Source organism: Pleurodeles waltl, chromosome 1_1, assembly GCF_031143425.1.
Source record: "Pleurodeles waltl isolate 20211129_DDA chromosome 1_1, aPleWal1.hap1.20221129, whole genome shotgun sequence".
NCBI lineage: Eukaryota > Metazoa > Chordata > Amphibia > Caudata > Salamandridae > Pleurodeles > Pleurodeles waltl.
In genome coordinates, this window is record NC_090436.1 from 625,875,913 (window position 1) to 625,903,091 (window position 27,179).

General features: G+C 42.4%; 1 protein-coding gene and 1 long non-coding RNA gene across 3 annotated transcripts in view; one reads left to right on the forward strand and one right to left on the reverse strand.

Moving 5' to 3' along the window:
• TRIM36 (tripartite motif containing 36) overlaps positions 1 to 27,179 on the forward strand; it is a 340,171-nt gene that overhangs the window by 62,894 nt on the left and 250,098 nt on the right. The window contains exon 1 of one of the 2 annotated variants that reach the window (XM_069226504.1): positions 20,354 to 20,529. The exons of the other annotated variant lie outside the window; for it this stretch is intronic. Within the exon in view, the coding sequence (XP_069082605.1) occupies positions 20,476 to 20,529 (54 nt within the window). The 5' untranslated portion in view covers positions 20,354 to 20,475. Of the gene's footprint in view, positions 1 to 20,353; positions 20,530 to 27,179 lie in introns of those variants that run through there. 2 annotated transcript variants of the gene reach the window in all.
• LOC138286349 (uncharacterized) lies at positions 10,974 to 20,415 on the reverse strand. The gene is made up of 2 exons (XR_011201976.1): positions 19,722 to 20,415; positions 10,974 to 11,969 (listed from the first exon to the last, which is right to left on the reverse strand). It is a non-coding gene; the product is annotated as an uncharacterized lncRNA (long non-coding RNA).

Genomic DNA, 27,179 nt, shown 5'->3' on the forward strand with positions numbered 1-27,179 from the left:
TGGCCCTGTACTCTGCTAAACCACCTTTCATGAAGCCAAAAGGCTGTGGGGCATGGGAGTGAGGCAGCAAAGGTGTTTTTCAGTTGGTTGTGAAGGTGGAAGATGCCCCACCAGCAGGAGCAAAGCACCAGGAGCCAAGCACAGTAAAGATCTGGCATAGGGAACCTTTAAAAAGCCGTCTCCCTACCAAAAATGATTTTAGAAGTCAGGTTGATGAACCTCATTCATGGGATCCTGAAGCCGTGGGGGTGGCTCTGTAGTGCACCCATCCCACATGGTGGTGTGCACACACTGCAGAAGCTCACTCTGCCCACATGGAGTAGGCAGGAAGAATGAAGCTGCCGGCTCCTGTGCCTCCACAGCAGCAATGTCGGCACGGTGGAGTGCCAGATGAGGCAGCCAGGAGTGGGCTTGCTATGATGCCCACAATGATGCCTTGCATTTGTTGGTGCCCCAGGCGGGTGTAATCAGGACACACATAAAAGCAAAAAATGTTTTAAAAAGGCGTGTGATACAAGTCTGCAAAGGCAAAGTGCGACTGTTGCTCACTAAATATGCATGGTTCCACAATGGAGCACCCCATAAAGCCCTGCAAGGGGGCTAAAAACACTCATACCTCTCTCTGGGGTACACAGAGAAGGGGCAGGAGCACCACCGATACATTTTTCAAGTGTTGTGGGGAGCTGTTGGAGGAAGAGCAGCAGCCCCCAGAAGTATTTTAGCAATATGCATCCTTTGTCTCCGAGGTCACAATTTACATAATTTGGGGAGAAGGTTCAGTTCATTTTAAGCACTGCCCAGAGCTGGAGCTTCTGCTGGAGTTTGGGGACTCTGGTTGGATCTATGAATGCAGTGGTAGTTAAATGAAAGTACAAAGAAGACTCTGACACCTGTTTATGAATTTAAAATGCTTTATTGACATCATTGATACTGACAGTGTAGGCAGTGGAGGCAGGATGGTGATCGCGTAATGTCGTCAGTTACAGGCCCCACCCCGGGACACTACGAGCAGACGTCCATCGTAGAGCACTGGTGGTGCGTTCCGCATTCAATGGTCTGGGAAAAATAAGGCAACTAGGCTCAAGGAGGCTCAATGCCACTGCGAGAGCCTTTTGGAGCCCGTTCAACGAGGAGTAAATGCGGCGGGAGCCGCACAGCAAAAATGGCGTGCTGCGGAGGGCATAGGTGCGGCTTCCCAGGCAACTGCTTCATCCTGGTTTTGCCAGTGAAGTGTATATTCCGTCTCAGAGTGAGAGAGGCAGACCTGTGGATCAAGCCGTGCTCAGGAGTTTTGCTTGATTCCAATAAACCGGAAAGGGCACCCAAAAATGCACAGACCTCAGGAGAAAAAGCAGAGAAAGAAGATAATATAATCGCTAATGGCCGTTCAAAGATTGGAGCGCGACAGAAGCATGCAGCGAAGGATTTGAGCAGCAGTGGCCCTGCAGGTAGGCGGTCTGTAACAGGACTGGGCAAATTAAGCAGTAAAACTAGTGGTGGGATCGCTGAGGATGTAGCTGGCATCGGCAGTGTGGCTCAGACTATGGTTCAGACTGATAGCTGGCTGAGGCTTGCACTTTATTCTACTACTATCACTAACTTCTTCACCAGTGGGGGGCAAGAGAACGGAAGTGCAGGGCCACTCACCCAGTTTGAAAGTATGAAAACAGACGTAACAGAGAATTCGGATTCAATCAAGCTAGTGATGGAGCCACAGCAGACTGGAGCAAGTTAGCCTCTCAAATATGGCTAAGTCACACTTAGAGATGGAGAGCCAGCCAGCTGAAGCCAGGACCTTAACAGATCTGACTGGACCTGCCACGAATGCAGGTACAATGCAATTGGAGAAAGAAATTGGTAAAGAGGGCATTCAAAATATTTGCTGATAAACTGTCAGAGTCTAATGGAACTAACAATAGAAGAAGCAGGGAGCAAGCTCTAAACAAAGGCCAACCCGCGCAGGATCAAGATGAAGAAATAGAAAATATCGAAGGGAAGGGGGAGAATATGTACTGGTCCAAGGAAGGAGGGGATACGTTTCATTCACTTACAGAAGATTCAGAGGCCACTAGCAGTGGCTGTACACAAAGTGAGGAAGAAGAACATTTTCCATCTGACTTTGATACCAGCCTATCATTGGCCATAGGCCCCATTGTAAAACAGCAGCAGCGTCAGCGCAGACGCATAAAGGTGAGATCCGGATCAATAACTGGGGCAGCAACAATAGGACATGTTACAGCAACCCTTAAATGGGACTACTTAGGAATCAGTCTCTGTAGTCAAGATAAGGGCTCGAGACTCTCAAAATTCCCAAGGATATCAGAGAAGGGAATAGAGGGGAGGACTCTACGGGCGGTACAGACAAAACGATGTTGCAACGGGTATATAGTACGGTAAAATAACTGCAAACTGAACCTCGGACATAGAGTCACAGAGCCAGGATGGCTAATAAACAGTTACAGGTCATGGTGCGGAAGGTTGCCAAGACTGGCTGAGAAATAGAAGAAGAACTAAATATAATGGAGAGCAGGGCTTCTACAATGGAGGCAGACATTGAGGTGTTGAAAGAACAGGCAGAAACACAAGGCAAACAGTTAACTGATATAAAGTGGAAGATGGAAGACTATGAAAACCGGTAGAGGAGGAATAATCTGTGTTTTGTAGACATAGAAGGGGCAGAGGGCAACGATATCAGGAACTTTGATTGACCTACTTCGAAAAGCCTTCCCAGAACTGACAAAGTGGGACTGGGAGCTGGAAGTACAAAGGGCTCATTGGTTTCCCCTAGTTAGGCAAGTAAGAAAGCATGGCCCTGAAACTAAACATCTGAGAGCTATTCTGTTTTTTGGTAACTTTTTGCTAAGGCAAGCTATTTTTGAAAAAGCACGCCCTAACGCTAAAAAGTCTGTGGACAATTTAACCTTTTTCACACTACCAGACTACTGTCATGTTACTGCAGAACGCAGATGGAGATTATGACAACTGATCAAGCCCTACCAGGCTGCTGGCAGGGAGGTCTTCTTGCTAGCCCCAGCTTGGCTACAAACCATAGTTAAGGGAAGTACCACAGTATTCACTTCTGAGATTCAAGTAAAACAATACCTAAATGGACTGAGCTCGCAGAATCTGCAGGACTCTGAGCAAAGGCGAAAAAGGGACTAGATAACAATAAGAACATATGATAGGTCGGGGGAGAGGGTGTAAGTTTGGTTGGTTGGATACGTTTTCAAAAGTACTTTCCCTCTACCCCTCCCCTCTCCCTATGTTCTGTGCATGGCTAGTCCAGGGAGGAGGGGTTTGTGGGCAACATCCAGGGAACCATCATTCAGACCGGGGGGCTGACTGCCTCATTTTTTTGGGCAGGGGTGACGGTTGTGGGAAGGTAGGGGGTAGGAGAATTGGAGGGGGTAGGAAAGGGGGGGGAGTGGGAGGGAAGATGGATGGGGGGTGGTAGGCATGTAAAAAAGGGATGCTTGAGAACCGGGTATTGAAGAGGATGAAGAGGGAAGAAGATACGGAGGGAATACAAAAGGATGGAAGCAACAAGGCCCAAAGAATGATGAAAGAAAGTGAAGGCTGTATTAAGATGACAATTGGAATTAGTATAAATTATGGCTGCAGGGGATGTAATGTGATCATGTATGAATATGGGTGTCTCAGGAAAATACCTGAGGGGTACCAGATAAATGGCTAAACTTCGGATTGCATCTATAAATATATGTGGTCTAAACAGTCCCGAAAAGAGAGGGAAAATAGCAGAGGGTTTAAAAACGATAAGGGTGGACATATATTGTCTGCAAGAAACATACGTAGAGTATTGTCATAAATCCATATTAGACACTCTTGGGATGAAGGAAGTGGTATGCACCGAACAGAATGTTATAACTAAAGGGGTTGCTAGACTACCTGGCAGTAGGAGGTGTGGGTTTGCCCACCAAATTGCAGATCAACATGGAAGATGGGTCGTGGTAGAGTGCAAACATAAATAAAGGTTGTTTTACTATATGCTCTCTTTACGGCCCAATGTTGGACAATTAGTTAAATTAGCAGAGTGGCCGGCCCCTCTATATAATATGCAGTGATTTGAATTTTAATGGCTCTTGAGACGGTCTAAAAGTAATAATGGACATTAATCCAAAGAGGCATAAACCCAGAATTTTTAAAGCTCTTCACAACTTACAAAAGGAAATAAGATTGGTGGATGTTTGGCCAAAATGGAGGGGACTAGATCCTGGGTACATATATTATTCAGCTCCACACAGGAAATGGGCCCGACTGGATTATTGTTTTGTTTCTCCCAAGTTATTATTAGGGGCATGTATGGAACAATACCCATGGTTCATGTCAGACCATAATCCATTAATATTAGAAATCAAAATGGAGGTATCAGAAGCAGTAGGAAGGGCAGGACTTTCGAGAGGGGACTTCTGCATAACCCAGGATACCTGCACCATATGAATACATGGTTATGGGAGTTTCTTGAAATAAATAGGAGGACCGCTCCAGTGGAAGTTGTCTGGGACACTATAAAGGCAGGGATACGGGGTATAGGGGAAACTTTAAGCTTTAGCGTAAAGAGACAGAAACATACCTCAGAACAGACCCAAGAAGCATCCACAAAGCTTTGAGCAGCAGACTCACCTTTGCTATTGAGGGAGGTATGGATGTTAATAATGCTCTACAGAAGATTGCAATTACCAAAATAGCAGTTAACGAAAAATCAGCAAAAAGGCTGGAGGAAAAATACGAATGTTATGAGTATAGTGAAAAAGTGGGGTGTCCACTGGAGGTATGACCTCGCCAGAAGGGAGCCGCCAGCATTATTAGAGACCTGCAGGGCAGACTGGTTTCAGATCCTGAGGAGATCATGGAAGCCTTTTGCATGTTTAAGGCAGAACTCTATAAAGCAACCCCTTTAGTGGAAGAGCAATTAATGAATATATTTTTAAGCACTGTAGAGGTTGGCAGGATCACTCAGGATAAACAGGAGGGACTAGGAGATAAGATCATGAAGAACTAGAGGAGGCGACCCGAGGATTACCCACTGGAAACCCACTGGAAAGGCTGTAGGAACAGATGCAATCCCTCTGGAATTTTATAAACACTTCAAGACTCTATTAATGCCAGTAATGTAAGAACCCTTTACTCAGGTACAACAAGGGGGTAAATCCCCACCTCCTGGGCATCCACTAATATAGTAGTACTTCTGAAAAAGGGGAAAATACGTAAAACCCTAGCTTATACAGGCCCATTACATGAATAAACAGTGATGTTAAGATTTAGTCTAAAATGTTTGCATCTCGCCTATCTAATGTTATTCGTAGTTTAGTCACACAGAATCAACACAGGTTTGTTCCAGGGAGAGATACTACTGACCATATTAGAAGAGTTATCATACTGTTTGAGGCAACCAACATCGCCAAGGAGCCCATGGCAGTGGCCCTGTTGGATGCAGAAAATGCTTTCCATATGGTCAATTGGGATTGTCTGTGGACAATATTGGGGGTGTACGGATTGGGAAGCTGTTTAATTATGGCCGTCAAAGCTATATGTAGGCACCCGAATGCCCGGATACAAATAATGGGAGGTCAATCGAACATTATACAAATTGAACGAGGCACTAGAAAGGGGTGTCCATGCTCCCCTTTATTGTTCGCACTTTATATTGACCCCTTATTTCAGCATTTAGAAAATAATTAAGCTATTGTACCAGTAAGTCGCTACGGTTGGGATACTAAGATTCTAGCATATGTGGATGATGTAGCTGTTGTAACAGCTAACCCGGATGAGGCTTTCCAGGAAATAGAAAAGGAGCCATGTAATTTTGGAGAGTTCTCCGGTTATTTATTGAATAGAGATAAAACCCAATTAGTGGTAAATGAGCATATTACTACACGCAATGCCCAAAGGGTGGACCATGCAGTATACTTAGGGATAGACATTAGATCCAATGTGGAACAGATAGTGCAATCCAACTTGACCCCGATTTTAGGGAAAGCTAAACAAGATTTTAGTAGCGGGAACAATTTGCACATGTCGATAATAGGGTGATGCGATATGATTAAAATGTTATTAATTCCCAAGGTCTTGTATGTATTCTGAGCAATCTCACTGGACTTTGAAAAATCATGGTTCATAGCAATGGATCAGCTAATAAGGATAATTATTTGGTCATATGGCAAGATCAGAAGAGCTAGTAAATATCTGACTTTACTGAAGGAAAAGGGGGGATGCTCTCTACTAAATTGTAAACTGTATCAAATGGCAGCTGTGTTCCAATTTATGCGCCCGCTGATGAGAGGTAGAGGAAATACGAGAGGGGTAGGATGCTCGCCAAATATTTACGAATTATTAATTGGCCCTATCTCTAATGGTGGATTGCTGACAACGATAGAGCCCAGCTACTAAAAGAAAGTGTGCTTTAAGATGTTAGAGTCTGCTCTTAAATGCTGGAACCCCTGGCGGAAGAAACCCCTCGCAGAAGAAAGTAGGACTAGGCAGATTCAACCAGTATACATTGATACAAAATAACCCCTCTAACCCGGAGATATTTAGGGATAGATTTATATAGCAAAATGGAGCTCACAGGGGGTTCAAAGATTAGGAAATCTTCTCGAAAGGTCAGGTATGAGAACATTTGAGGACCTTCGGGAGCGGTATGGACTGGAGCAAAGGGTATTTTTTAAATATCTTCAAGTAAGAGATTTTCTATATAGAAAAACTCGTGGACCGGCAGGGTTCGCAAAGTGCCCCCTTATGGAGATGATGATAGCTGGAGCTTCGGTGTCAATAAGTTCACTGTATGCAATATTGATATCAGAAAAGCCTGATGGTCTAGAGAAATATAGTAAGAAGTGGGAAAATACTGGAGACGCTGAATTTTACAAATCCCTCAAATTAGGCTGTACTATTCTGATATCATCAGCACTTCAGACTCAACATTATAAAACAATATATGATATATGATATTTACCCTAGATAAAATAGCCAAGTTTGGGAGGACAGAGGGAATGCACTGCCCGAGATATCAGACACTTGGGGCAGATCTTATATATATATATATATATATGTTTGCTATATGTATAAGATTAGATACACTAAAAAGGGAGATTATCCAGTTTTTAAAAGAGGTTGTAAAATATGATGTGGAACTAACTGCTGATATTATGGTCTTAGGTGTATCAGAGGCAGTAGGAACTGCAGGACCAAAGGTTTCTAATTTTATTTTTGTGTCAGTGGTTGTCTATCGATTATGTATAGCGTCCGCATGGCTGGATCCACAATCTCCATCATTTCAACAATGGCTGGGATGCCTCCTCTCTATATATCAGCTAGAGAGTACACTATATCAATGGAAGAGGAGGGTGGCTAGATGTAAGGGGCAGGTAATATGGGGGCTGTTTGAAGCCTGGGTCAGATCCAAGCTGAAGCAGTTGGTAATCACAGAATAAAATTGAGGTGGGGAGCACTACGGCAAGAAGCACTTTATTCTCAACATAGAGTAGTGTGTGATTTTTTTATGTATATTTGCACATCGCACTTTATTTTTTGTATAATATCATTCCTATTGGTAATATACTAATGTACTAGACTGTATAAATTAGGGCATATAGTACTTTTTTTTTTAAACATGGAGTATTGTTTTACATAGTATTTGATATTTACCTCCTCCCTCAGTGCAATGAATTGTTTCTCATGCATCCAATACACAAATATTTTTTTTTTTTAAAGATACAGTGTAATGCATGTCATTATGATGAATGCATTTGGGTATGGTTAATGAACCCACTGATGATTAATACTGTGCTTGGTGATTTTAATGGTAGTACAATATTGAAACATAAGTGGCTGATTTTACTAATGTGGTGATACCCTGACATAGCCAACCCCTTTTATCTTGATATTGCATCTAATATAAGTGGGGATATTGTGAATATGGGATTCAGGACCCATCAGCAGTGTGAGGTGAAATGAGGGTGTCACCAAAAGTATTTTCATCCGCCTGAAGTACATATTTGTAATTTAATGCTTAGAAGTGTGGGAGTAATAAAAGTGATTTTCCTTTTTCAAAGAAAAAACACTGACTGAACAATGATTTATTGAGTGCTGTTGTTGCATACTAGCGAATTGGCATTATTAGCCATACCATCTCTGCCGGGAAGCCCTTGGACTCCTCTGCTCGACTAACCTGAGTGAGTCAAATGCTACACTGGGGTATTTGGTTCCCAGTAAAAAGTCAGTTGTGGACTTATTACTTGTGAAGGACTGAAACCCTTTACCAATAATAACCTAATTTCTTACAGTCAATGAATAAGTTTGTTGCTGAAGAATCACTTTTCTTATGCTGATTGTGTTGATTAACTTGATTGATAATTGTGTGGGTATTCAGAGGCATACTAACCATTGAGTTTAGTTTTTTTAAACTCCTGCTGTTGCTGTTTCTTATGAACTCTGCGCTACCTTATCCTATCAAAAGTGCCCCTCTTATCTATTTTTGCAGCTCTTCCCATTTGGGATGGCCTCCCATTTGGGATGGCCTCTTCTTTTAGTATTTTATAGGAGTGTGGGAGGTAAGGTACGTTGAATGCTGTAGTGGGAAGGATAATTCAGCAGTGTTGAGTTAACCTATTTCCTTGATTCTTAAGCTTGTCTGATACAACCTTGGGCAACATGTTTCGAATGGGACATATGGTGGTCAGTTATGATGGCAGCTATAGGGAGGGTTATTGCCCTGATTTCAGAGTGATCTAAATCTTCCCAACAGTGAATTATAGTATGTGTTTTTAATTTATGATATTGCCTCTTACTGACCACATGAATCTGTAGCGACAAATTTAGGTGTATGTGCAGATAAGACCAAATCTGGATTTAAGTGCGTTTGAGCAGCTGCAGACTATTCTATAATTCGTACAAAACATTTTGCCACTACAACAGCGTTCACACATTATATTAAGACAGGTGGGAATCAGCAGAAGCAAACATTGGGTGCTATACTCGCAGTTCAATGAAAACACCCGAGCGGAAGCAAAAGAACACCTCAAAACAGTCAACTGCATTAGGTGAGCAACAGATATACTCCTCTGGTGAGAGCCAAGATATGATTGACAGTCTCAAGTCAATGGCTGAAAGAGGTGGTCGAAGCAGGTTGTTAAAAAGGGTGGACTCAAAGCCCACTCCACCTATATTGTTAGCAGTAATTCAGTTTGATTCCTGCACTGTCAAACCCCAAACCTGAAACTGCACTGCTGCAAACTAATGGAACAGATACAGTGCAACTTCACTGGCGGACGCTGTTCCCACTGTGCAATCAACTCCTCTTGATTCTTTATTCTTAAACACTGGAAACTGATCTTAAAAACGGCTTTCTTATTTTCCATTTTTTCTAATTACAAGTTTTGGATGAACAGAGCAGCACTCAGAGGCATTTAAGCTGAAAGAAATGACCAAATGAGGAGCGCGCTCGAGGGGTATTCAAGCATTATAAAGGAAAGGGTGGGGCCAGTTCAATCTGGGAGTCTCAGTATTGTGCAGCTTTGAAAGATGGTGAGCCCTTTGCTTGCAGTCACTTGATAAAATTGTTTTTTTCCCTGGCTGTACTCTAAGTTGCTTGTTCTCTCATAAGATTGTGAGAGGAAAGATCGACGCTGATCTGGCTGTCGGTGTACATACATTTAAAACGAGCAGTTGCAGGCTTGCAAACATGGATAAGACTTTAATGATCTTAAGCGGGTAATGGATAAACAAACACAGGTCAGAACAAGGTCGAGAACCGGCCTTGTTGACGGGAAACATTACATTGAAAACATGACTGCGACTTTGCATGCGTTGCAATGCACACACAACACTGTGGGGCAGAATGCCAGCAGTGAGCAACGGAAAGCAGCTAGTTTCTGCATAAATCATACTATCCGGTACTAACAATAGGATATTGTTGCTCTCCACCCATAAAACATATAGTTGCATGTGAATTGTAAATGTATATGGTGTTACCATTTGCAAAGCTCACATATCTGAATATGCGATTATAGCACCAAATCAACAATTAAAATCACAATAAATAATCGGAAAAAAACTCTCTGGCAGAGGTAAAGCACCACACGTGTTGTAGATCTTAGTCCGACCCTATTTCAAATTCAGACACATTTAAATCGAGTGAGTGTCAGTGTGTATATATATATCTCTCTCATCAAAGGTTAAAGGGACGTTATTGTTAGGTGATAAGTTCAGTTTTGTCAAGTAACTATAACTTGTGCCTTCGACATGCACAGTTTTCACATTTTCAATTTCAGATGTCATTGAGGATGCTATGAATGCTGTCACTGAACACCAGTGGTCCAAAAACAGGGAAATGTCCCATGTTATTTTCCATAGGGAAATTTGCTCTTCTATACAGAAAAAATGGCTGAAAAGGAAATCCGCCAGCTTCAGTAAAACTTAGAAATGTACTCAGGGAAACATGCTTATTGTGATTTTGTGTAAATCCTTTCAGCCATTTTTAGATATTCAACTTACAATTAAAATTTGTAGAGATTAGCATTTAAGGAGGCACTAGGGTTGGGCATGAAGGGCTTAAAAATGTAAGTATGTCTGAAACATTGGTGTCCAGGTATGCTACGACTGTCCATTTTAAAAGGGACTAGTCAATCCTGGTTGTCTGGCCACAACATGAACCACATGTTGTGGCAGCCATTACACATGGGGTATAGTCACCCTGACCTTCAAAGGCTTTGGGGGTGGAAGCTTTCGTTGTGGCAGCCATTGCAGGGCTTGCCGATGCTAGCACGGCTGGTCCTTAGTAAGTAAACTTACAAGGGGTGCTTCTAGGCCAATGAACCTTTTCATTCGCATGGAGTATCCTAGCCATGTAGTAACCAATGTTCATCAATAATCAATACAAAAATCAATAACCACTAAGAAAAACATTAATCATCAGTCAAGAGTGTCAACATTTCATGAGTAACCACAACTCAATATACATTTTAACAATTTTTATTTCCCTATTAGTTACAATACTAATCCATGAGGTTAATTCAAACTTTATTCAATCTCAAGATTAATTCATTAGTGACCACCAATAACATAATCTAATCATACTTGAGAAACCATACATTCTAATGCTTCAGCATAAGCCATCAAAGATGAATAGGTCAACATTAATAGCAGAGTTCAGCAAATCAGTCCGTCAATCATTTGTCACTGTCGACGTCACCCTATAGGGACCTTACATAACCCAGATTAGCATTAGCAAGTGGGACTTCATGCAAAAACAGTTTAGAACATGAATTTGGAAAAACATCTAGCTAAGAGAAAAACTATTTAGACAGCGCAGTTGGTACCTAGAAAGAAAAGGCACAAAAGTTAATCAGTCACATTATCATAGCTACCTATCCACGGAATGGATCAGCAACAAAGTCAGTCTTCGTCTCAGGTCATCAATCTATCAGCAACGCATCAGGCTCTCAGGAGCATGAGCCCAATGACAAAGTGTTGCCTTAATTTCAGCAAAGGTCTCTCCCCGATCATCTGCCTCTAACGTTACCCAGCCCATCCCCTAATTCCTAATTGGTCAGTTGATCACCAGTTATTTCCCTACCCAATAACTTTAATTCTACAAATCTATTAATTCTAAAATTCCGCCGTTCTAAGGTTGTCGATTGGTTCACTGTACGATGTCCTAATCATCCGCCTCATCAGGTATCAAAAATGTTGCGTCTTCTTCTCCAGTCAGGGTCTCTATTGTTCGAGTCCTGGGAAAGTACATCTCGTCTGATCTACACAGTCCGTGTTGCAAATTTGATTCCCTCATCTCCTGTTTGTCAGGTTCATTGCAGGAAATTCTAGCTAAGCAGACTTTATTAACACGAGTAGTTCAGGGTCAGTTTAGCACGTTAGCTTCCATACGTTGCATGATTATTCAGCTTCTGCATGAGGCCTGCCAAAACTAGGCCACAACTTCGGCCAAGTTAGCTCTACAATATAATGTAAAAGATATGTTATACATCTCAATAGGACATATTACTACATTATTATGCATTTTCAACATTTCACATATTTTTAGTATAATTTATGAATCTTGGTGACCACTCTCCGTGGGCACATTTACAAACGTGCACATAAATTTTTCATTTTTAATTATTTCTACCATTTTCTTGTTAATCAAAATGTATAAACACTCATTAATGTTTCTAATTAACATATCTGCTTCAGCAGGGACATGATGCCAATTAAAATACTTCGTAATGAATGCCAGGTTTGCGTTCGCAAAAAGGAGCACATGTAAAGGGAGATAACATGTTTAGTCACAATATAAATCATTCGTTAGAAGTGGTTTGCTTATTTTAGGAATTCTGGTGAGTTCTCACATGATTTTACCCTGTGAAAAATGTTGACCTCTGCTGGGATTTAAAGAACCATGTTTGAGAGGAAACTCTTATGGTTCATAATTTTCTTATCAAGGTTATGGAAGGTGCTTGAGAAGCTAAAACGAGAGCACATTTTTTTATATATTCACACTGTCTTCCTCAACCATGAAAGAAAAAGTCTGATATTAACCTTTACTTTCAGCAGCAGCCTGGCAGTTGTTTTTCCTATGTTCTACTGCAGCTTCTAAAGTGTTCATTCTATCTTTATGACAAAAGTGTGGCACATCTAAACACCATTGTGATCAAATCAAAGCTGTATAACTCAAAACATCTCCTTTAGAAATTAACAAAATTAGGGGACCAATTATCTTATTGGAGTTATGGTTTGTGTTTTAGAAAGGTAAAATGAGGACACATTTTCTATGAGTTCTCAAATATCTTCCTCATCCTTGTCAGTAAAACATTCTGAAATTCAGAGAAATGTGTACTCCCAACACCAGTAGCAGCCTATGAGTTAACTCTTTAGTAATCAACTCTAGAGGGGAGTCACCACAGAGTTCTAATGATTGACTATAATACTAACATTTTATTGATGAAAGTGAGGCACTCCTGAGTGCAATTTTGTTTGAGTAGAAGCTGTTGGATGTAAAGTCTTTCCTGAGGAGCAAGTTGAAATAAATGAGCATTAACATATTAATGCAGATTTGAAACCATCAAGTTAAAAATGTGAGGGGAGGTAAGTTTTTTTAGGTTTAATGTATTTTTAAAGGGGCTAAAAATGGTTCAAGGAGACATCTGCGCAAGTTCAGCATCCCCTTTCCACATCTGTTTAACAGCTCCCTAATTTTTAAAATAGTACACTTTTGACAGACAAATATAAATATATGTTCGCTGAAAAAACGAAGGTCAAAATGGTATTGTTGATGACTTCACACATGACATTTCAGTCATAAACTCCAGCCAAACCATGAATCCATTCTGCATTAAGACTCAGGGCCTGATTACAACTTTTGAGGAGGGTGTTAATTCGTCCCAAATGTGACGGATATCCTGCGCACCGTATTACGAGTTCCATAGGATATAATGGACTCGTAATACGGCGGGTGGTATATCCGTCACATTTGGGACGGATTAACACCCTCCTCCAAAGTTGTAATCAGGCCCTCAGTGCCTAAGATCTGGCAAGGTTGCAAGCATCAAACCTACAATACACATAATCTTAAACCATACGTATGCCAAGTTTGACACAGGACTTTGCTTTTGGCTGGAGTCTGCACCCACCTGTCCACAAGCAGCCAACAACCCCCACTCTGCTCTGACTCTGGCCATACACCCTGGATGACTGCAAGACCTGGTGTTATATTGGATCCTACATTCTGCCCACAATGGGGATTATGCCGTCAACCTACCCTACGATCAGACCTTGCGCCCAACCATCTGCCTGTGGCCAGGCCGTATGCCCACCCCTTCATGACCATCTAACACCCTGTATGCTAAGCCTTCAGCACACTGTCATAATCATTGCTGAATGTCATTAATAATTTCAGCAATGTTATTTAAATATAACTATTGGTGTCATCAGTGATGTAATTTAACATGTCATGGGTGATGTAACATGAGGTCATAAGCAATGCATGATAAAGGTTCAAGATTTAGTTAGTTCACTAAGCTATAACTGGTGTATTTCAGTGGTTTTTGTAATGTTAACTCATGCATCGTTCCAACACCTAACGAGAACATTACTTTAACTGTTGTTTTTCAGTGAAGTGTGTGTGTGTCTGTGTGCATATATACGCACACACACACACACAGATAGGTCTTCCAAAGGAAAGACACACTCTGAGGCTGCTCTTGCTAAATAATTTTATTAAGGAACAGCTTATGACGTGTTTCAATCGGAAGAGGGTCATGAACAAGACCATCTTATGGTCAAAATGTATCATGAGCTATTTCAGTGATAAAATTCACCAGCAAAAGCAGCCTGAGAGTGCATCTTTCCTTTGAGAGGCTTTGGTTTGATATTATTGGCAGCTCTGCCAATTGACACAACACCCGCAAAGGACCAGGAGTAGCAGTGATATTATCAATGATGTTATAGGAGATGTCATGAGTGAAATAATATAGGGGTAATTAGCAGTGCATGGCAAGGGTGCGAGTTATAGTTATCTCTGAACTTTAACTCATGCGCTAAAATAACTGGTAAATTTCAGTGGTTTTGTACATTTAAAACGCTATATGGCCATTGATAGTCTCACCAAACTATAATGTTACGTTAACCTTTATTTTTTTCAGTGAATTTCTAGTTTTTTTTTAAACATAAAGTAATATTTTGCTACCATGCGTAAAAACAACCCTCGTCACACATGGTCTTAGACCAGTGGCCATGTCTAATTACCACAGCCACATCCTATAGCCATTTTGGGCCCTGGGGACCCCATTTACCCCCTATAGCCAAGCTCCTTTGGATCTCGGAGTCCCCATTCCTGGGGCCAAAACATGTTTGTAATGGGGAGGAGGGTGCTTGCCTCCCCTTCCCAAGCCACAAAGGGCCATGGGACCCCGCACCCTAAACTTAAATATGGGGAGGAGGACGCACAACCCCCTCCCCAAGCCTTAACAGGCCCCACAGATCCTATACACAGTGGCTCATTGCCATGAAAGGGGAATGGGATGCCAACACCCCCCGTGACCCCATCTCCCAGGGCCACATGACATTAAAAAGGGGATGGGGGGGCACATATCCCTTTCCCTGAGGCATAATAAACCCAGGGGCCAAATGCAATTAAAAAAGGGAGGGGGCTTTGAGCCCCCCCTCCCCAAGCCACATTAGGCCCCAAGGACCCCATACACCAGGGCCAAATTACATTAAGGCGGGTGGGGGTGCAGTCCCTCTCCGAGAGACTTCTTGGGCCACAGGGACCCCAAACACCGGGATCCATTGCCATTTAAAAGGGGAGGGGGCCACCCAGTCCCTATCCCCAGACCTTATTAAGCCCTAGGGACCCCATCACTGAGGTTGCATGACATTATAAAGGCAAGGGAGCTATGCTGCCCCTCTCCCTGTGTCAGTTACCGGGGACCCATCTCCCAGGGCCGCACGTCCTGAAAAAGTGGAGGGTGACCATCATCTCACCTCCCCGAGCCTTAATAGGCCCAGGAGTAAGTTATGAAAATGAGGGGTGGAATGCACTGTCCCCCTTATTAGGCTCCAGGGACCCCAACCCCAGGGGCCATTGTTAAGGGGAGGGGAGCATGCAGCCCCCTTCCCCAAGCCTTCTTGGACCCTGAGCCAGAGGTGGGTTTCCACCTGGGGCACCCACAAACCAATAGAGATGGGGCTCCCCGCGCGGCCCTAGCCAGTTCCCTGCATGGTGTGTGAGCCAGCATTGCTCCCGTCCGGCAGGAGAAGATTTTTAGGCTTGCCCCTGTTGGGTGGGTGTGAGCAATGTGTGTTAACCTGCCAGCAGAAGCTTAGGCAGGGACACACAAGTTTGCTCCCACCCGGCGGAAACATTTTTAAATCTTCATCAGCTGGGAGCTGACATGCCTTCCCTGTCTGTGTGGCTCCGGGCAGGAAAGGCACTTTTGCTACCACCAGGCGGGAGATTAAAAAATGCTCCTGCCAGGCAGCAGCAAACATATGTTTACCCCCCCCTTCACTGATGTGGGCAGGAAAACGACTGTATCCCGGCGGGTAGGCTCCCCAGGACAAGGTAATCAAAGGCCCCAGGGGATGGAGTCGCTGAGGTCTTTGAAGGCTCGGGCATGGGGGCATTATATATCGATACGGTCCCAGGGGATGGAGTCCCTGGGGCCTTTTTTAGGCTGGGGGAGGCTGCAAGGCACCCCTCCCCTTCATGTAAATATCATTGCCAGGGCATGGAGTCCTCGGGGCCTCTTAGAGGCACACGGCCCCTCCCCCTTTTAAACATGCTGACCCTGGGGGGATGGGATCTCTGGAGCCCCTTGAAGGCTTGGATTGGGAAGCCATGTGCAAACCCTTCCCATGTAAATATGTATACACTGCCCCCCCCAGGGCCCTGGCCCACCTCAGGGGTATTTGTTTCCTTAATCTGGCAGGAGCACCTGTTCTTAAAAAGCTTTTACTGCAGATTCACAGATCCTTAATGACTTCACAGCAAAGTAAAAAAAAAAAAAAAAATGTTATTGGCCCTTAGTGGAGGGCCCCACCACCAGACCTAGGGAGTCAGGGTGTCACTCCCCTATGCCCTTTATTGTTTAGAACTTGCAACTGAGTCTTAAGATGGCTTGCACCACATCCTTGTTGATGGAGTGGCAGCCAACTATACAAAAGATTTGGCAGGCCAGCGCGTCCTCTCCGATGTTATTATGCAAAGTTTTTGACATTAATTGCTCAAAAACGACTGAACGGATTTACACCTAATTACAAAAATCACTTTTTCTGGATGAATATCTAGCTTTCTGCAAAATTTGGTGTAAATCCGTTCAGTGGTTTGGGCTGTGGCTGTGTCTACAGTTCCTATAGAAAGATAAAAGGGGAAAACACGTTTTGGGATTCCCCCACCCCCGTTCTCTTGGCCCCAGCTTGATGGATCGCCTCAAAACCTACCAGGAAGGAGCAGAGGTGAAAAAAACCTGTGTTTGGAAAGTTTTGTGAAACAGCGCCAAAGATATAAGCAAATCAAAAAAAGGCATTGCCTATGTAAAGACAATCCCAACTACAGCTAACCTATTGGCTACTGCTGCTGGTGTGTGTGTGTGTGTATGTATATATATGTATGTGTATGTATATATATATATATATATATATATATATATATATATATATACACACACACAGACAACCAAAGGGTATAGGGACGTTATAGTTAGGCTCACATTTTAAACATACAAAACCATAGAAATGCAGCTGTTAAATGTAGAGTTATTTCAAGTAACTATAATTTGTGTCCTAAGGTAACTATAACAAATGAAATGACACAGTCAATGAACGGCATCCTGAAGAACAGAAATGAGATTGGTCTGCCCTTAAAAACATTTGGTGCTACTGGATCCATCACTTTGTAGCTTATTCATTAAATAAATGTATATTACACAGACCTAGCCAGTACAGAGGAACAAACTAGTCTTTAAAAATGGATTCTGAAGAAGTGTGTCCAGAAGTATTTCTGGAAGGACATAAAGTTGGTATTGAATCTGATGTTTTCGGGCAGACTGTGATTACCACCTTAATACAGGTCTTTCAAGGACACCCTCTCCAGTCCTGAACCTTTCACCTACAATTCACTGATTTCAGACATACGAGTCTAATTAGTTCAAGGGGAGGCAAAACAAGATGTCAGCTCCCAGAATGCACTAGGCAATTGCACAAAAAGTCAGGCAGGAAACATTGTAATGACCTGACTTTGGGGTAGATTGTTGCATAGTCTTAATACTTGGCTGGTATGAGCTTGTTTTGTTCTGGTTTCCAAGTGAATGCAGGATTTGCTTCTTGTCCTGCTTTTGTCTTCTGTAGGTCTGTTTATCCTTACGGTGAGAGGGTGAGTCAATGTGAAGCTACTCTTCTGTGATACAGGCTATTTTGAAGATGATTCTTACATTAGAGGGGTGACATTTAACTTTGGATCGGGAGGGGGGTCGTGTGGCTCTTAATCACTGGTCTTCAGACCTTTTTTTTGTGCCAAGCACCTTGAGGGAAAAAAATGGACAGGTCACTCAAGTGACATAATCTGCTAAAAGTTAACAATGAACATTGAATAGCCTACAGCATAAGATCAAACATGATATTTATTGCTGTATGTCTCCACCTGCCTTCCAAACAATCAGTGTGTAAAGTGTGCACCCCACCCCAAAAGAAAGGCACAGTCTGGAGCAGTCCAAGCTTCCCTAACACATAAAGAGCAGGCACATCATGGGTAGCAGTGGTGCAAGCAAGGGCACAGCTGTCATTAGTGCATTGGATGCCACTGCATCAGAGCCAATGAGTTTGAAGGTCCCATTCCACCACAGGTGTGACCGTCATAACTCCTAATCAGGCCTGTGCCCTTGCAAATCCTCTGGCAGCCATAATAATCCCTTAAGTATACCTACGCTGTCCCAAAGGATATCTCAGTCAACCGCATGATTTTTCATCCCACCTCAGATTCTCTGCCGCTCCAAAGACACCCTGACAGACTCCTCATTCTTTCAGTCCCCCCTACCTTTCAATGCACAGAGATGCTGCCTGCGAGCAGAATTTGTCTGCCCCCCTGAAATTTACATCTGGTTTTCCACCGGCACCCTTAAATTGCCTTCAGCCTATCATGTTAGACTATGTAGGTCACTGTCGGCCCAAGAGACCCTTATCTAATCATGGGAATCCTCAGCTGGCCATCACATTTCCTCAGCCAGCAATCACAGGCCCAAAAACCCTGGTCATCACCAGAGCATTTGAGACCTCTTCTATTAGCTGTTCGAGCATATTGCACAGCATTGATGTGCACCTTCTCTGGCTCAGGGACTTGTGTCTCTGCTGAGCCTGAAGTAGAGCGGACCTTACTTAGATACTTCTCTTGAACTCTAAATTTCATGCTTCATGCCGCCATGCCTCTCTTGATGGAAACTTCTCAATAAGTTCTGTTGTGCTGACTGCTTTCCTGAATCCACAGAAAATTGGCATTAGTTAGGTTTCATATTGTATGACATTTTGATTCACCTTTGGGTATTCTGCACATTTTACTAAGATTTTGAGACTCATATGCAAGTTTGACTTTGAGTCTAAATAAATCCCTTTGAACTATATTTGGTGTCCGAGAGTGAATGTGTGACTATCAAGTAACACAGAAATTAATTTGAATAATTTGATGCATTGTCTCCTCACCCTTTGGAAGATAAAAGAAAAAATTGTTGGACTCCAGATTTGAAGATTAGGGTGAGAGCTGTAAACAGGTGTCACAGAGGCACAGTGAATAGGAACTGTATTGTAAATGTCTGTGGAACAGTGCTGACACATGATCTCTAATTTATGACTTATTAAATGAGCTGCATTACACTACGTTTCGCTATTTAGTGATTTGCATTTTAGCCTAAACTTCATGCTTTATCTAACAAATGATTAACTGACTGTTTGCCATTTTGGTTTCTGTAATGCCTTTACATCTTTAATAATAAGCCTTCGCGGTGGTGCATTTTAGTTCTTGTCAGTCTTTTTTGCGAAGCCTAATGTGCTTTGCATTTAATTCTGGGGAGTTATTTGATATTGAATGAGCTTGTTGATCAAGTCTAGTTGTAGAGCAACAAAATCATTAGAGGATTAACACCCCTCCCAGGTCATCAATAGCATTTAAGATTGAATACCAGAGTTGAAGTGCTATATCTGTATCAAATCAGTCTACATACCAGAGAGACGTGACTAAAACATCAGCATCACAGGTTGCTTGACCATCGTAGAGAGAAACTCTGTAAATATAATACGTCCAAATAGTCGCTGTTAAACGTGCTACGCCCTTTTGCAATAGAAAACCGAAATACATCATTATTTCTCTTCCCAAGACATGAAGCATCCAGTATCCCCTGAATACAGAACCACGTACTCCTCCTTAAGCGAACACTACTTAGAATTTTAAGGATTGGCAAAGTAAACGAGGAGCCAGCAGCCTAAGACTCACGCCTGCACATGCAGCCTAGATCCTGGATAAGTGAAGCGTCGGAGGTGTGGCACCTGTAGCACACGTTGTTCCGAAACAAACGTCACAAATATATTGGCGTGTTTCACCAGCAGTCTATCGGTCCGTCGATGCTGCGGCACAGTGGCATGAGTTGGTGCTACCCCTCCCTGTCAGCACATTGTGTAGTTGGCTTGGCTGTGACGCAGCAGACACCCCGCCTCTGCCTCCCCGGGGACCCGCACTGAGGGCAGGGATTTCAACCGCTCGGACCAGGGGTGAGCGTACAGCGGTTCCGCCCCATCCCAGCAGGCGGCGGACTCCTGTGAGCGAGCGCGTCTTCTACTGTGCCACCTCTCGGACCCCAACTGCCACATCACAAGGATCGCGTGAATCCCAGCGCGTGGCCGCCCCTCGCGCGACAAGCCCCGCCCACGGAATCCCCGCTGCCGGAGAGAGCGTGAGCGCCCGCACTCGCGGGAGCGGCTATGGAGGAAGAAGACGAGTTGATGGAGGAGATGATGGCCCTGGTGGAGACCCCTGTGAGTACCGCAGCGCCATGGGGCGAGAGGGGTGGGTGCGCCTGTTATGGGCAAAGAGACAAACATTTTTTATGCCAAAGTGGCCCTCGCCCTCCTTACAACCAGCTGTTCCTCCCCCTAACTGCCTGTGATCCGCGGCGCTGTGGACTGTGCCCTGGGAGAGCAGGGTCAGTCCTGCCTCCTTCCTAGTATTCCAACTGAGACAGTGAGCTGTGGTTTTCTTTCTTCCCTGGAGAGTGATTGAGCAGAGCTGAGCGGTGGATAGACAAGCCTGTCAACAGCTTAGTTATCAGGTTGAAAAATGTAACGCACATTACTTTGTAAACGCGATGTGCTTTAAATTGAAGAGTTGTTATGATGCAAAGTTATTGTTCTTAAATAAAACTTGGTATCTTCGAAGCCACGGGGAAAAAAGCTGCTGCCGGAGGTTTTATCAGCCTTGGCCTCTGCGCACGTGTCCGTATATTAAAAAAAGTGTAAATACAGCTTTATCATAACAGTGAAACTCCGTGTCCCTATTCCATAGAAAGTAGATACGTTTTATTGTTCTGATTTTATTGAAGGCTTTCGCATTATATCAATAAAGTACAAATTTAAAAGAAGCCGTGCTACACAGTTCTTCGCATAAAGTCATACCAGGGAAGACAAGCACTTTAGCCAAGGGACAGTTATCGTCTCCATCAAGACAAAAGAGAAATCGGGTTATTCCCATTAAATTTCATGCAACTATGAGAATACAGACATTCCTACAGGCAAAACTACAGTTGCGACTGTCCGTATGGAAACTGAGAAAATCTAAATAAGATAATAATCGTAGGCCACCTTCAATCAGTGAGAACAAGGGTCCAGTCTCTGTAATAAAGTATGAATGAATATCGCGTTCGCCCGTTTAAGGGTCAGGTTTATCCTTGAGGAGTTTCTCCAACTGGTTGGCTGAACTGCTAGATGCCCTACCATCATTACACTAAAAAAAAAAGTCAGAGGGGATACTAATGACGCATGATATAAAGGCTTGGTAGAGACATTAAATAAGTCTACATCTCTCATGCAAAGATACACCATCAAAGCTATTTAAGAATAAAGACTGAATAGTCACCCACCACACATGAAGCATAGAAAATGTTGTTTTGTCTTGCAAGATAAGTTGCTGCATAGATTTTTTTGGGTTTTCTGTAGTCGAAAACTGCTCGCAAATAGGCGAAAGGGTACATCATTTGAAATAACTCCCTAACAACCAAGAACAAACTCTTCTTGCCGGTACTATTTATTTCCTGAACAGCAGCTAGTCTACTACGTTAATATTCAAGCAATTTTTATAATCAAATTGTTGAAGTACAAAGGGATTTCTTCTGATACAAAGTTTAACCCGTATCTAAATGAAAGTGTTTGTTATTTAGGTTTTCACAAGATCAAACTTCTTGGGCAAGAATTCATAATTAGTCTGAAAATATTTCAGGAGACTGAAACTGACTAAGATGCTAGATTTTACCAGGAAGGTCTCTGGGCAAGGTGATCCTGAGAAGTAGCAGTGTTTAGACCAATAATCTCATTTGCTCGTACCCTCTAGTAGCACTATAGTGTCACGGAACAGCAGGGGATAAGCTCACTACTTTAACTTAGTTCACTGGTCACCTATAGTGTCACGAAACAGCAGGGGATAAGCTAACTTCTTTAATTTAGTTCACTGGTCATACATTTAATTTCAAACAAGTGGGTCATAATTTCAGGTACAATCGGGCAGTATGTGTGTTTCCCAGTAGCTAGCCAGCTCGTTGCCACATCATGTAAGTACATGCAGGCACTGGCTTGACAGTAATCTCTTATTTGTGGGAAGCCTACACAGCCAGCACAGGTTTTCCCAGGCTAGCCACCTTCAAGTCTCTCCTGTCAACATTCCATTCCGTCCTTGACATCACTGATACCAAATAGAATCCCTCCTTGTAGCTATAAAAGCATCCAACACAGGTATTACATTTCATCTTCTCTAACCATTATAGAAGTTGCAGGGTACCAGCTGTTGCTTGGGCCTAGATCTTTTCTCTTATCAACCAATTCCAATTCACATTAGCATCAATACTGATATCTAATCAATACTCTACCCGAATCAAGCTGATGTGGGATTGAGGAAATCCCTGACTACTGAATGTCTACAGTCATCTCATTTGAACATCCCTGCTTTGGAATCCCAAACCATTCGATCTGCAGGCTTTCAGTTGCAACTGATGAGTTATTTCTGTTGGGTGCTGGGAGAGAGGAAGTTGAATAAACAAAGTTGCAAACTCACTGCGAGTTGTTTTGTTATAAATATTTTTATAGCACCCCTATGGGCGATTAGGCATCCTGCCACTTAGCTGGCTAGCTGTCTGATAAGTAGACATGAGTACAGATTTACCACCTGGGAGTGCCAGATGAATGTCCCTCTAAATGGAGTACATCATTTGTACTTTCTTCAGCGATTGCATGAAAATTGTTGTCGGGATGAACCAATTCATGTTAGGACAAAGCCAAGGGACCTAATTTTTGTACAAGGTATTTTTTGGGTGAGTGTGTTTTCATTGTGGTTGCCGCCACAGGGCACCACCAGAGGTCAAACTTGGGCAAAAACATATGACAGAGACACATGATTGGCTGGCCTCTACCAGTAGGGAGAAGGTTCACCTTGAGTGACAGAATAGTTTCCTCCTCATCAGATGAGGAGATGAAGCAGCTGTCTTGAATACGGTTGTCAGTTTTGCTCTAGCTGGGTGTCAGAAAGGCGACCAGGAAAGAAAATGACTTTGCTTCAAACTAGCCAAAGTAGAATAGACCGCCCAGCAACAATAAATATATTCGGGGAGTTTGATTGTCTCAGGTATTGTGTCATTTAAGAGAGAGTCTGAACTTGATTTCATGAGCAGTTGTGCTCCCCAGAACAGCTATTTCTCCTTTGCAAAGAACAAAGTGAGAACTATTCTAGAAGAAACGGAGGGACTGCCTGTGTAAATTTTACAAATATCTGCCGTAGGGGTTAAAGTATTATCACTTCAGCCCAGAACACCTCACCTATCACATTTTTGCACAGCACTGACTTTGCAACAAAAGAGCTTGCCAAGTGACCCTAATAATGATGGTGCACTCAAGAAGTGGGACGCACTATAATAGGATTACAAATGTGTCTCCAGGCATTGAATTTGTACATCAAGACAAATAAAGCAGTAAATACTGCAAGGTGATTGTGTGTCAAATTGGTTTGGCCAGCTGTTGTCCTGATCTTTTCTTTAATTTGTGTTAAACAACTACCATCACTAGCCTACGGGTGTGAGGTTTTCTCTGGCTAATTATCGAGGTGGCTTAGCCCATTGCACTGCATTCATGTCGTTATTTGCGGTACTCAAACATGGTTGATGATCAGATCCATATTGAGTTCAGTCTAACAAGGTTCTTTTTTGCACGTGAGACCCAGTTGTGATAGACCCTCTCTACATTTGACACCACAACTTCAAATCTATCAAAAGTCTTATCTGGAGTTAACTTTTAACAGTAGCTAAGTAAGCTATCTAGAAACTTCACTGAGGATTTTGAAATGGAAACAAATTTGGTACATTGGTGGTTAAAAAAAAAAAACGTAATGACATTAGGATAAAATTGAAATTTAAAGTCTTATAACGTTGATTTAGAATCCAGCTACGATCAGAATTTTGTATTCTCTAGGATACTGTTAATTCTGTGTGCACAAATCTTTTTAGTCTGGTAAAGGGGTGGGATTATTCACTTGAAATTCCGTCAGCTATGCCTTTGGCCCAATTCTAGAAGTCGTGGCATCATCACACATTCGTTGTTTAAAATGATTTATTGACGCTGCTAATTAACATCTAAAATGCTATCTCTAATTAGTACTCCTACAATTCACATGAGTGCAGAATTGTGCTTTCAGATTGTGTTTTGTTTTACCATGGATTTATTTTAATGCTGATGTAAGACACATTAGTGTAACAGTTCAAATTTGGGGAGTGAAACTGATGATATTTCCATACTGAGCTGTGACCATGATATTTGTATACCTCATTTACATAATTGACAGAGAGCAGTGCTGTGCTTGAATAACTCCAGTTAGTGCTTCAATGCTGGATTTAAAGACTTTATAGTTTGTATGTGAAGTTCCTGTTGTCGAGGAAATGTTTTAATGTTGTATCAACGCTCCAATTTTAGTCATGTTTTGATGTCATTTTGTAATGTGGCCTTTGGGGATCCTGTGTACATTCTATGTCTGGGTCTGTCTTGCACTTCTATGTGTGCTATGCTAATATGCCATGCTTGTTGTTAATGGTTTTAATATCTTACCGTAATAATACCTTGTGTAGCAGTGCTTTTGGGGTTGCATATGTGGATGCTAATGGTGAAGTATTTCCAGGCAGCTTGCAATGCTTTCCGAGTGGCAGTTTTATCAAAACTTCTTGTTAATGATGGAGATTAAAACCTCTTTGGCTGGAAGCCCCTTTTGCCACCTGGTGATCAACTATCTTCAGCTGCATTATCACCGTCTCTGACCGAGGTCGTCGCAGACTTTGATTTTGTAATGCAGCTGCGACTCAAAGCAAGCATTGGCAAAACCAATAGGTCTCTCCTACACAAAAGTTTTTGACATTGTCAAGGATTTATTTAGCCATTTTGTACCGCAGCGCAGCTGCTGCTAAGCAAGTTTGAAAGTAAAAAAAAAACAAGCATTTGCGATGCTATAGGTCTTGCATTTGCTCGTGTTAGATCTATTAGCGATGTACTCTTAAACGGACTTTACATTCCTCATAAATTGAAAGAAAAAAAATTGAGCGACATCGTGCTTTGTAAAACCCAGCGCAGTCGGCTGGAATTGAAAAGCAAAAAAAATGAACACGGTTGTCCTGTGTGGAAAATACAAAGATAAAGTAGTGCAGAAACCATGCTGAAAACATGGAGCCTGGTATGTTTTCAGTAGTTGCCCGGTGCACTCGAGGAGGGCTAAATACCAGAAAAGGCATGACTTATGCATGCCTTCCACTAATGAAATCAAGTGGATTTTAAAAGGCAAGCACACGAACCAATGAAAGTGAAAGGCGTGGCATGGGTGTGGTTAAAGGCCCGAAGAGAGATTACAACAGGGACGGAGCACTTGTGCGCTTGACCCTAAAAACGTTGTGGCATGGTCAGTGCTGATGTACAACACGGCTAAAACACATTTGACAAAGTCAATAGCTCTTGCATAGGTGAAACCTATTTGGCTTTAACAATGCTAGCTTTAGTTTTACATTCCATTCAACAGCAAACACACTGAAGAAAAGCAGATCCGAGCATTGCATGGTAGCTACTTCTCTTTAGCATTTGCTAGCACATTTTTTTAAACAAACAACAGTAACAAAAACTGTGAATGCAAGTAAAACCTGGGTAACTGTGCTGGAAACAACTCATGCATGAAGTTACAACAGTAGGAAGAAGAGGTAGAGGGAGCTAAAGTGAGCGAAGTTAAAAAAGCAATACTAGGGAGAAATATTTACGAGAAGAGAGAATGGAGCAGGCATGAGGCAAAAGAGAAAGAAAAGGAAACAAGTTAAAGGAAAGATGATTAAGGAGAGAATAGGATACCAGAAAAATAGAGGCAAGAGTGAAACAGGAAAATAAGCAAGCACAAAGACTACAGAAAGAAAACGTGTAAAACAAACAAAGCAGGAGAGAAAAGTGATAAGAAAAAGTGCAATGGGATAGAAAGGCGTTAAATAGATAGTAAGCAAGGAGGAAAATGAGGAGCAACGCGACTGGGAAGGGGAGGCAAAATAAATAATCGGAGAGTAAAACCAGTGGGTAGAGAAACAAGATCATACAGAAGAGAAGCCAGACAACAGAGGGAACTAGATAAATAACAAATGTCGGTGTTTCTTTACAGTGAATCACACAATTGTTGCAAGTGAAGAAAAATTCTCACAGCGTTTGATTCTCACACTATTCACAATGGCACAGTTCCAGCAAATGGCTTTATACGCTGCCCAATATTTAAAAACAAGCACAGGCAAAGCCAATAGTTCTCGCTTTTGCGAGAGTTAGAGCTATTGCCGTTGTAAGTGACAATGTTTTTACCTATATGTTGTGGAGTGGATGTGTGTGGAGTGGAATTATGTTGGTTGGATTGGAATTGTTTGGCATGGAATTGTGTGGTGCAAAGTGGATTTGTGTACTGGAATTACGTGGCATGGTGTGCTGTGGAGTTATGAAGATAGTAATTATGTGGTACTGAGTGTACTGGAATTATGTGGAGTGGGGTTGTGTGTCATGGAGTGTAATTATGCGGAATGGTGTTGTGGAGTGGTATGTAGTGGAATTTAATTATGTGGTGGGCTGTTGAATTTTGTGACATGGTGTGGAATTCTCTGATGTGGATTGGATGTATGTGGTGTTTTGTGTAATTGTGTTGGGTTGAATTATGTAGTTTGTCAAATTATGTGGTGTGGAATGGAAATGTGCGGAATAGAATGTGTGGTGTGGAACTTTGTGGCGTTGAGTGGAATTATAGTGATTAGAATTATATGGCAAGGTGTGGAGTGTATTTATATAGATTGTTGCTATGTGACAGAGTGGTTTTATATTGGGTGTATTTCTGTGGTATTGAGTAGTGTGTAATTATGTGGAGTTGAATTCTGTTGCAT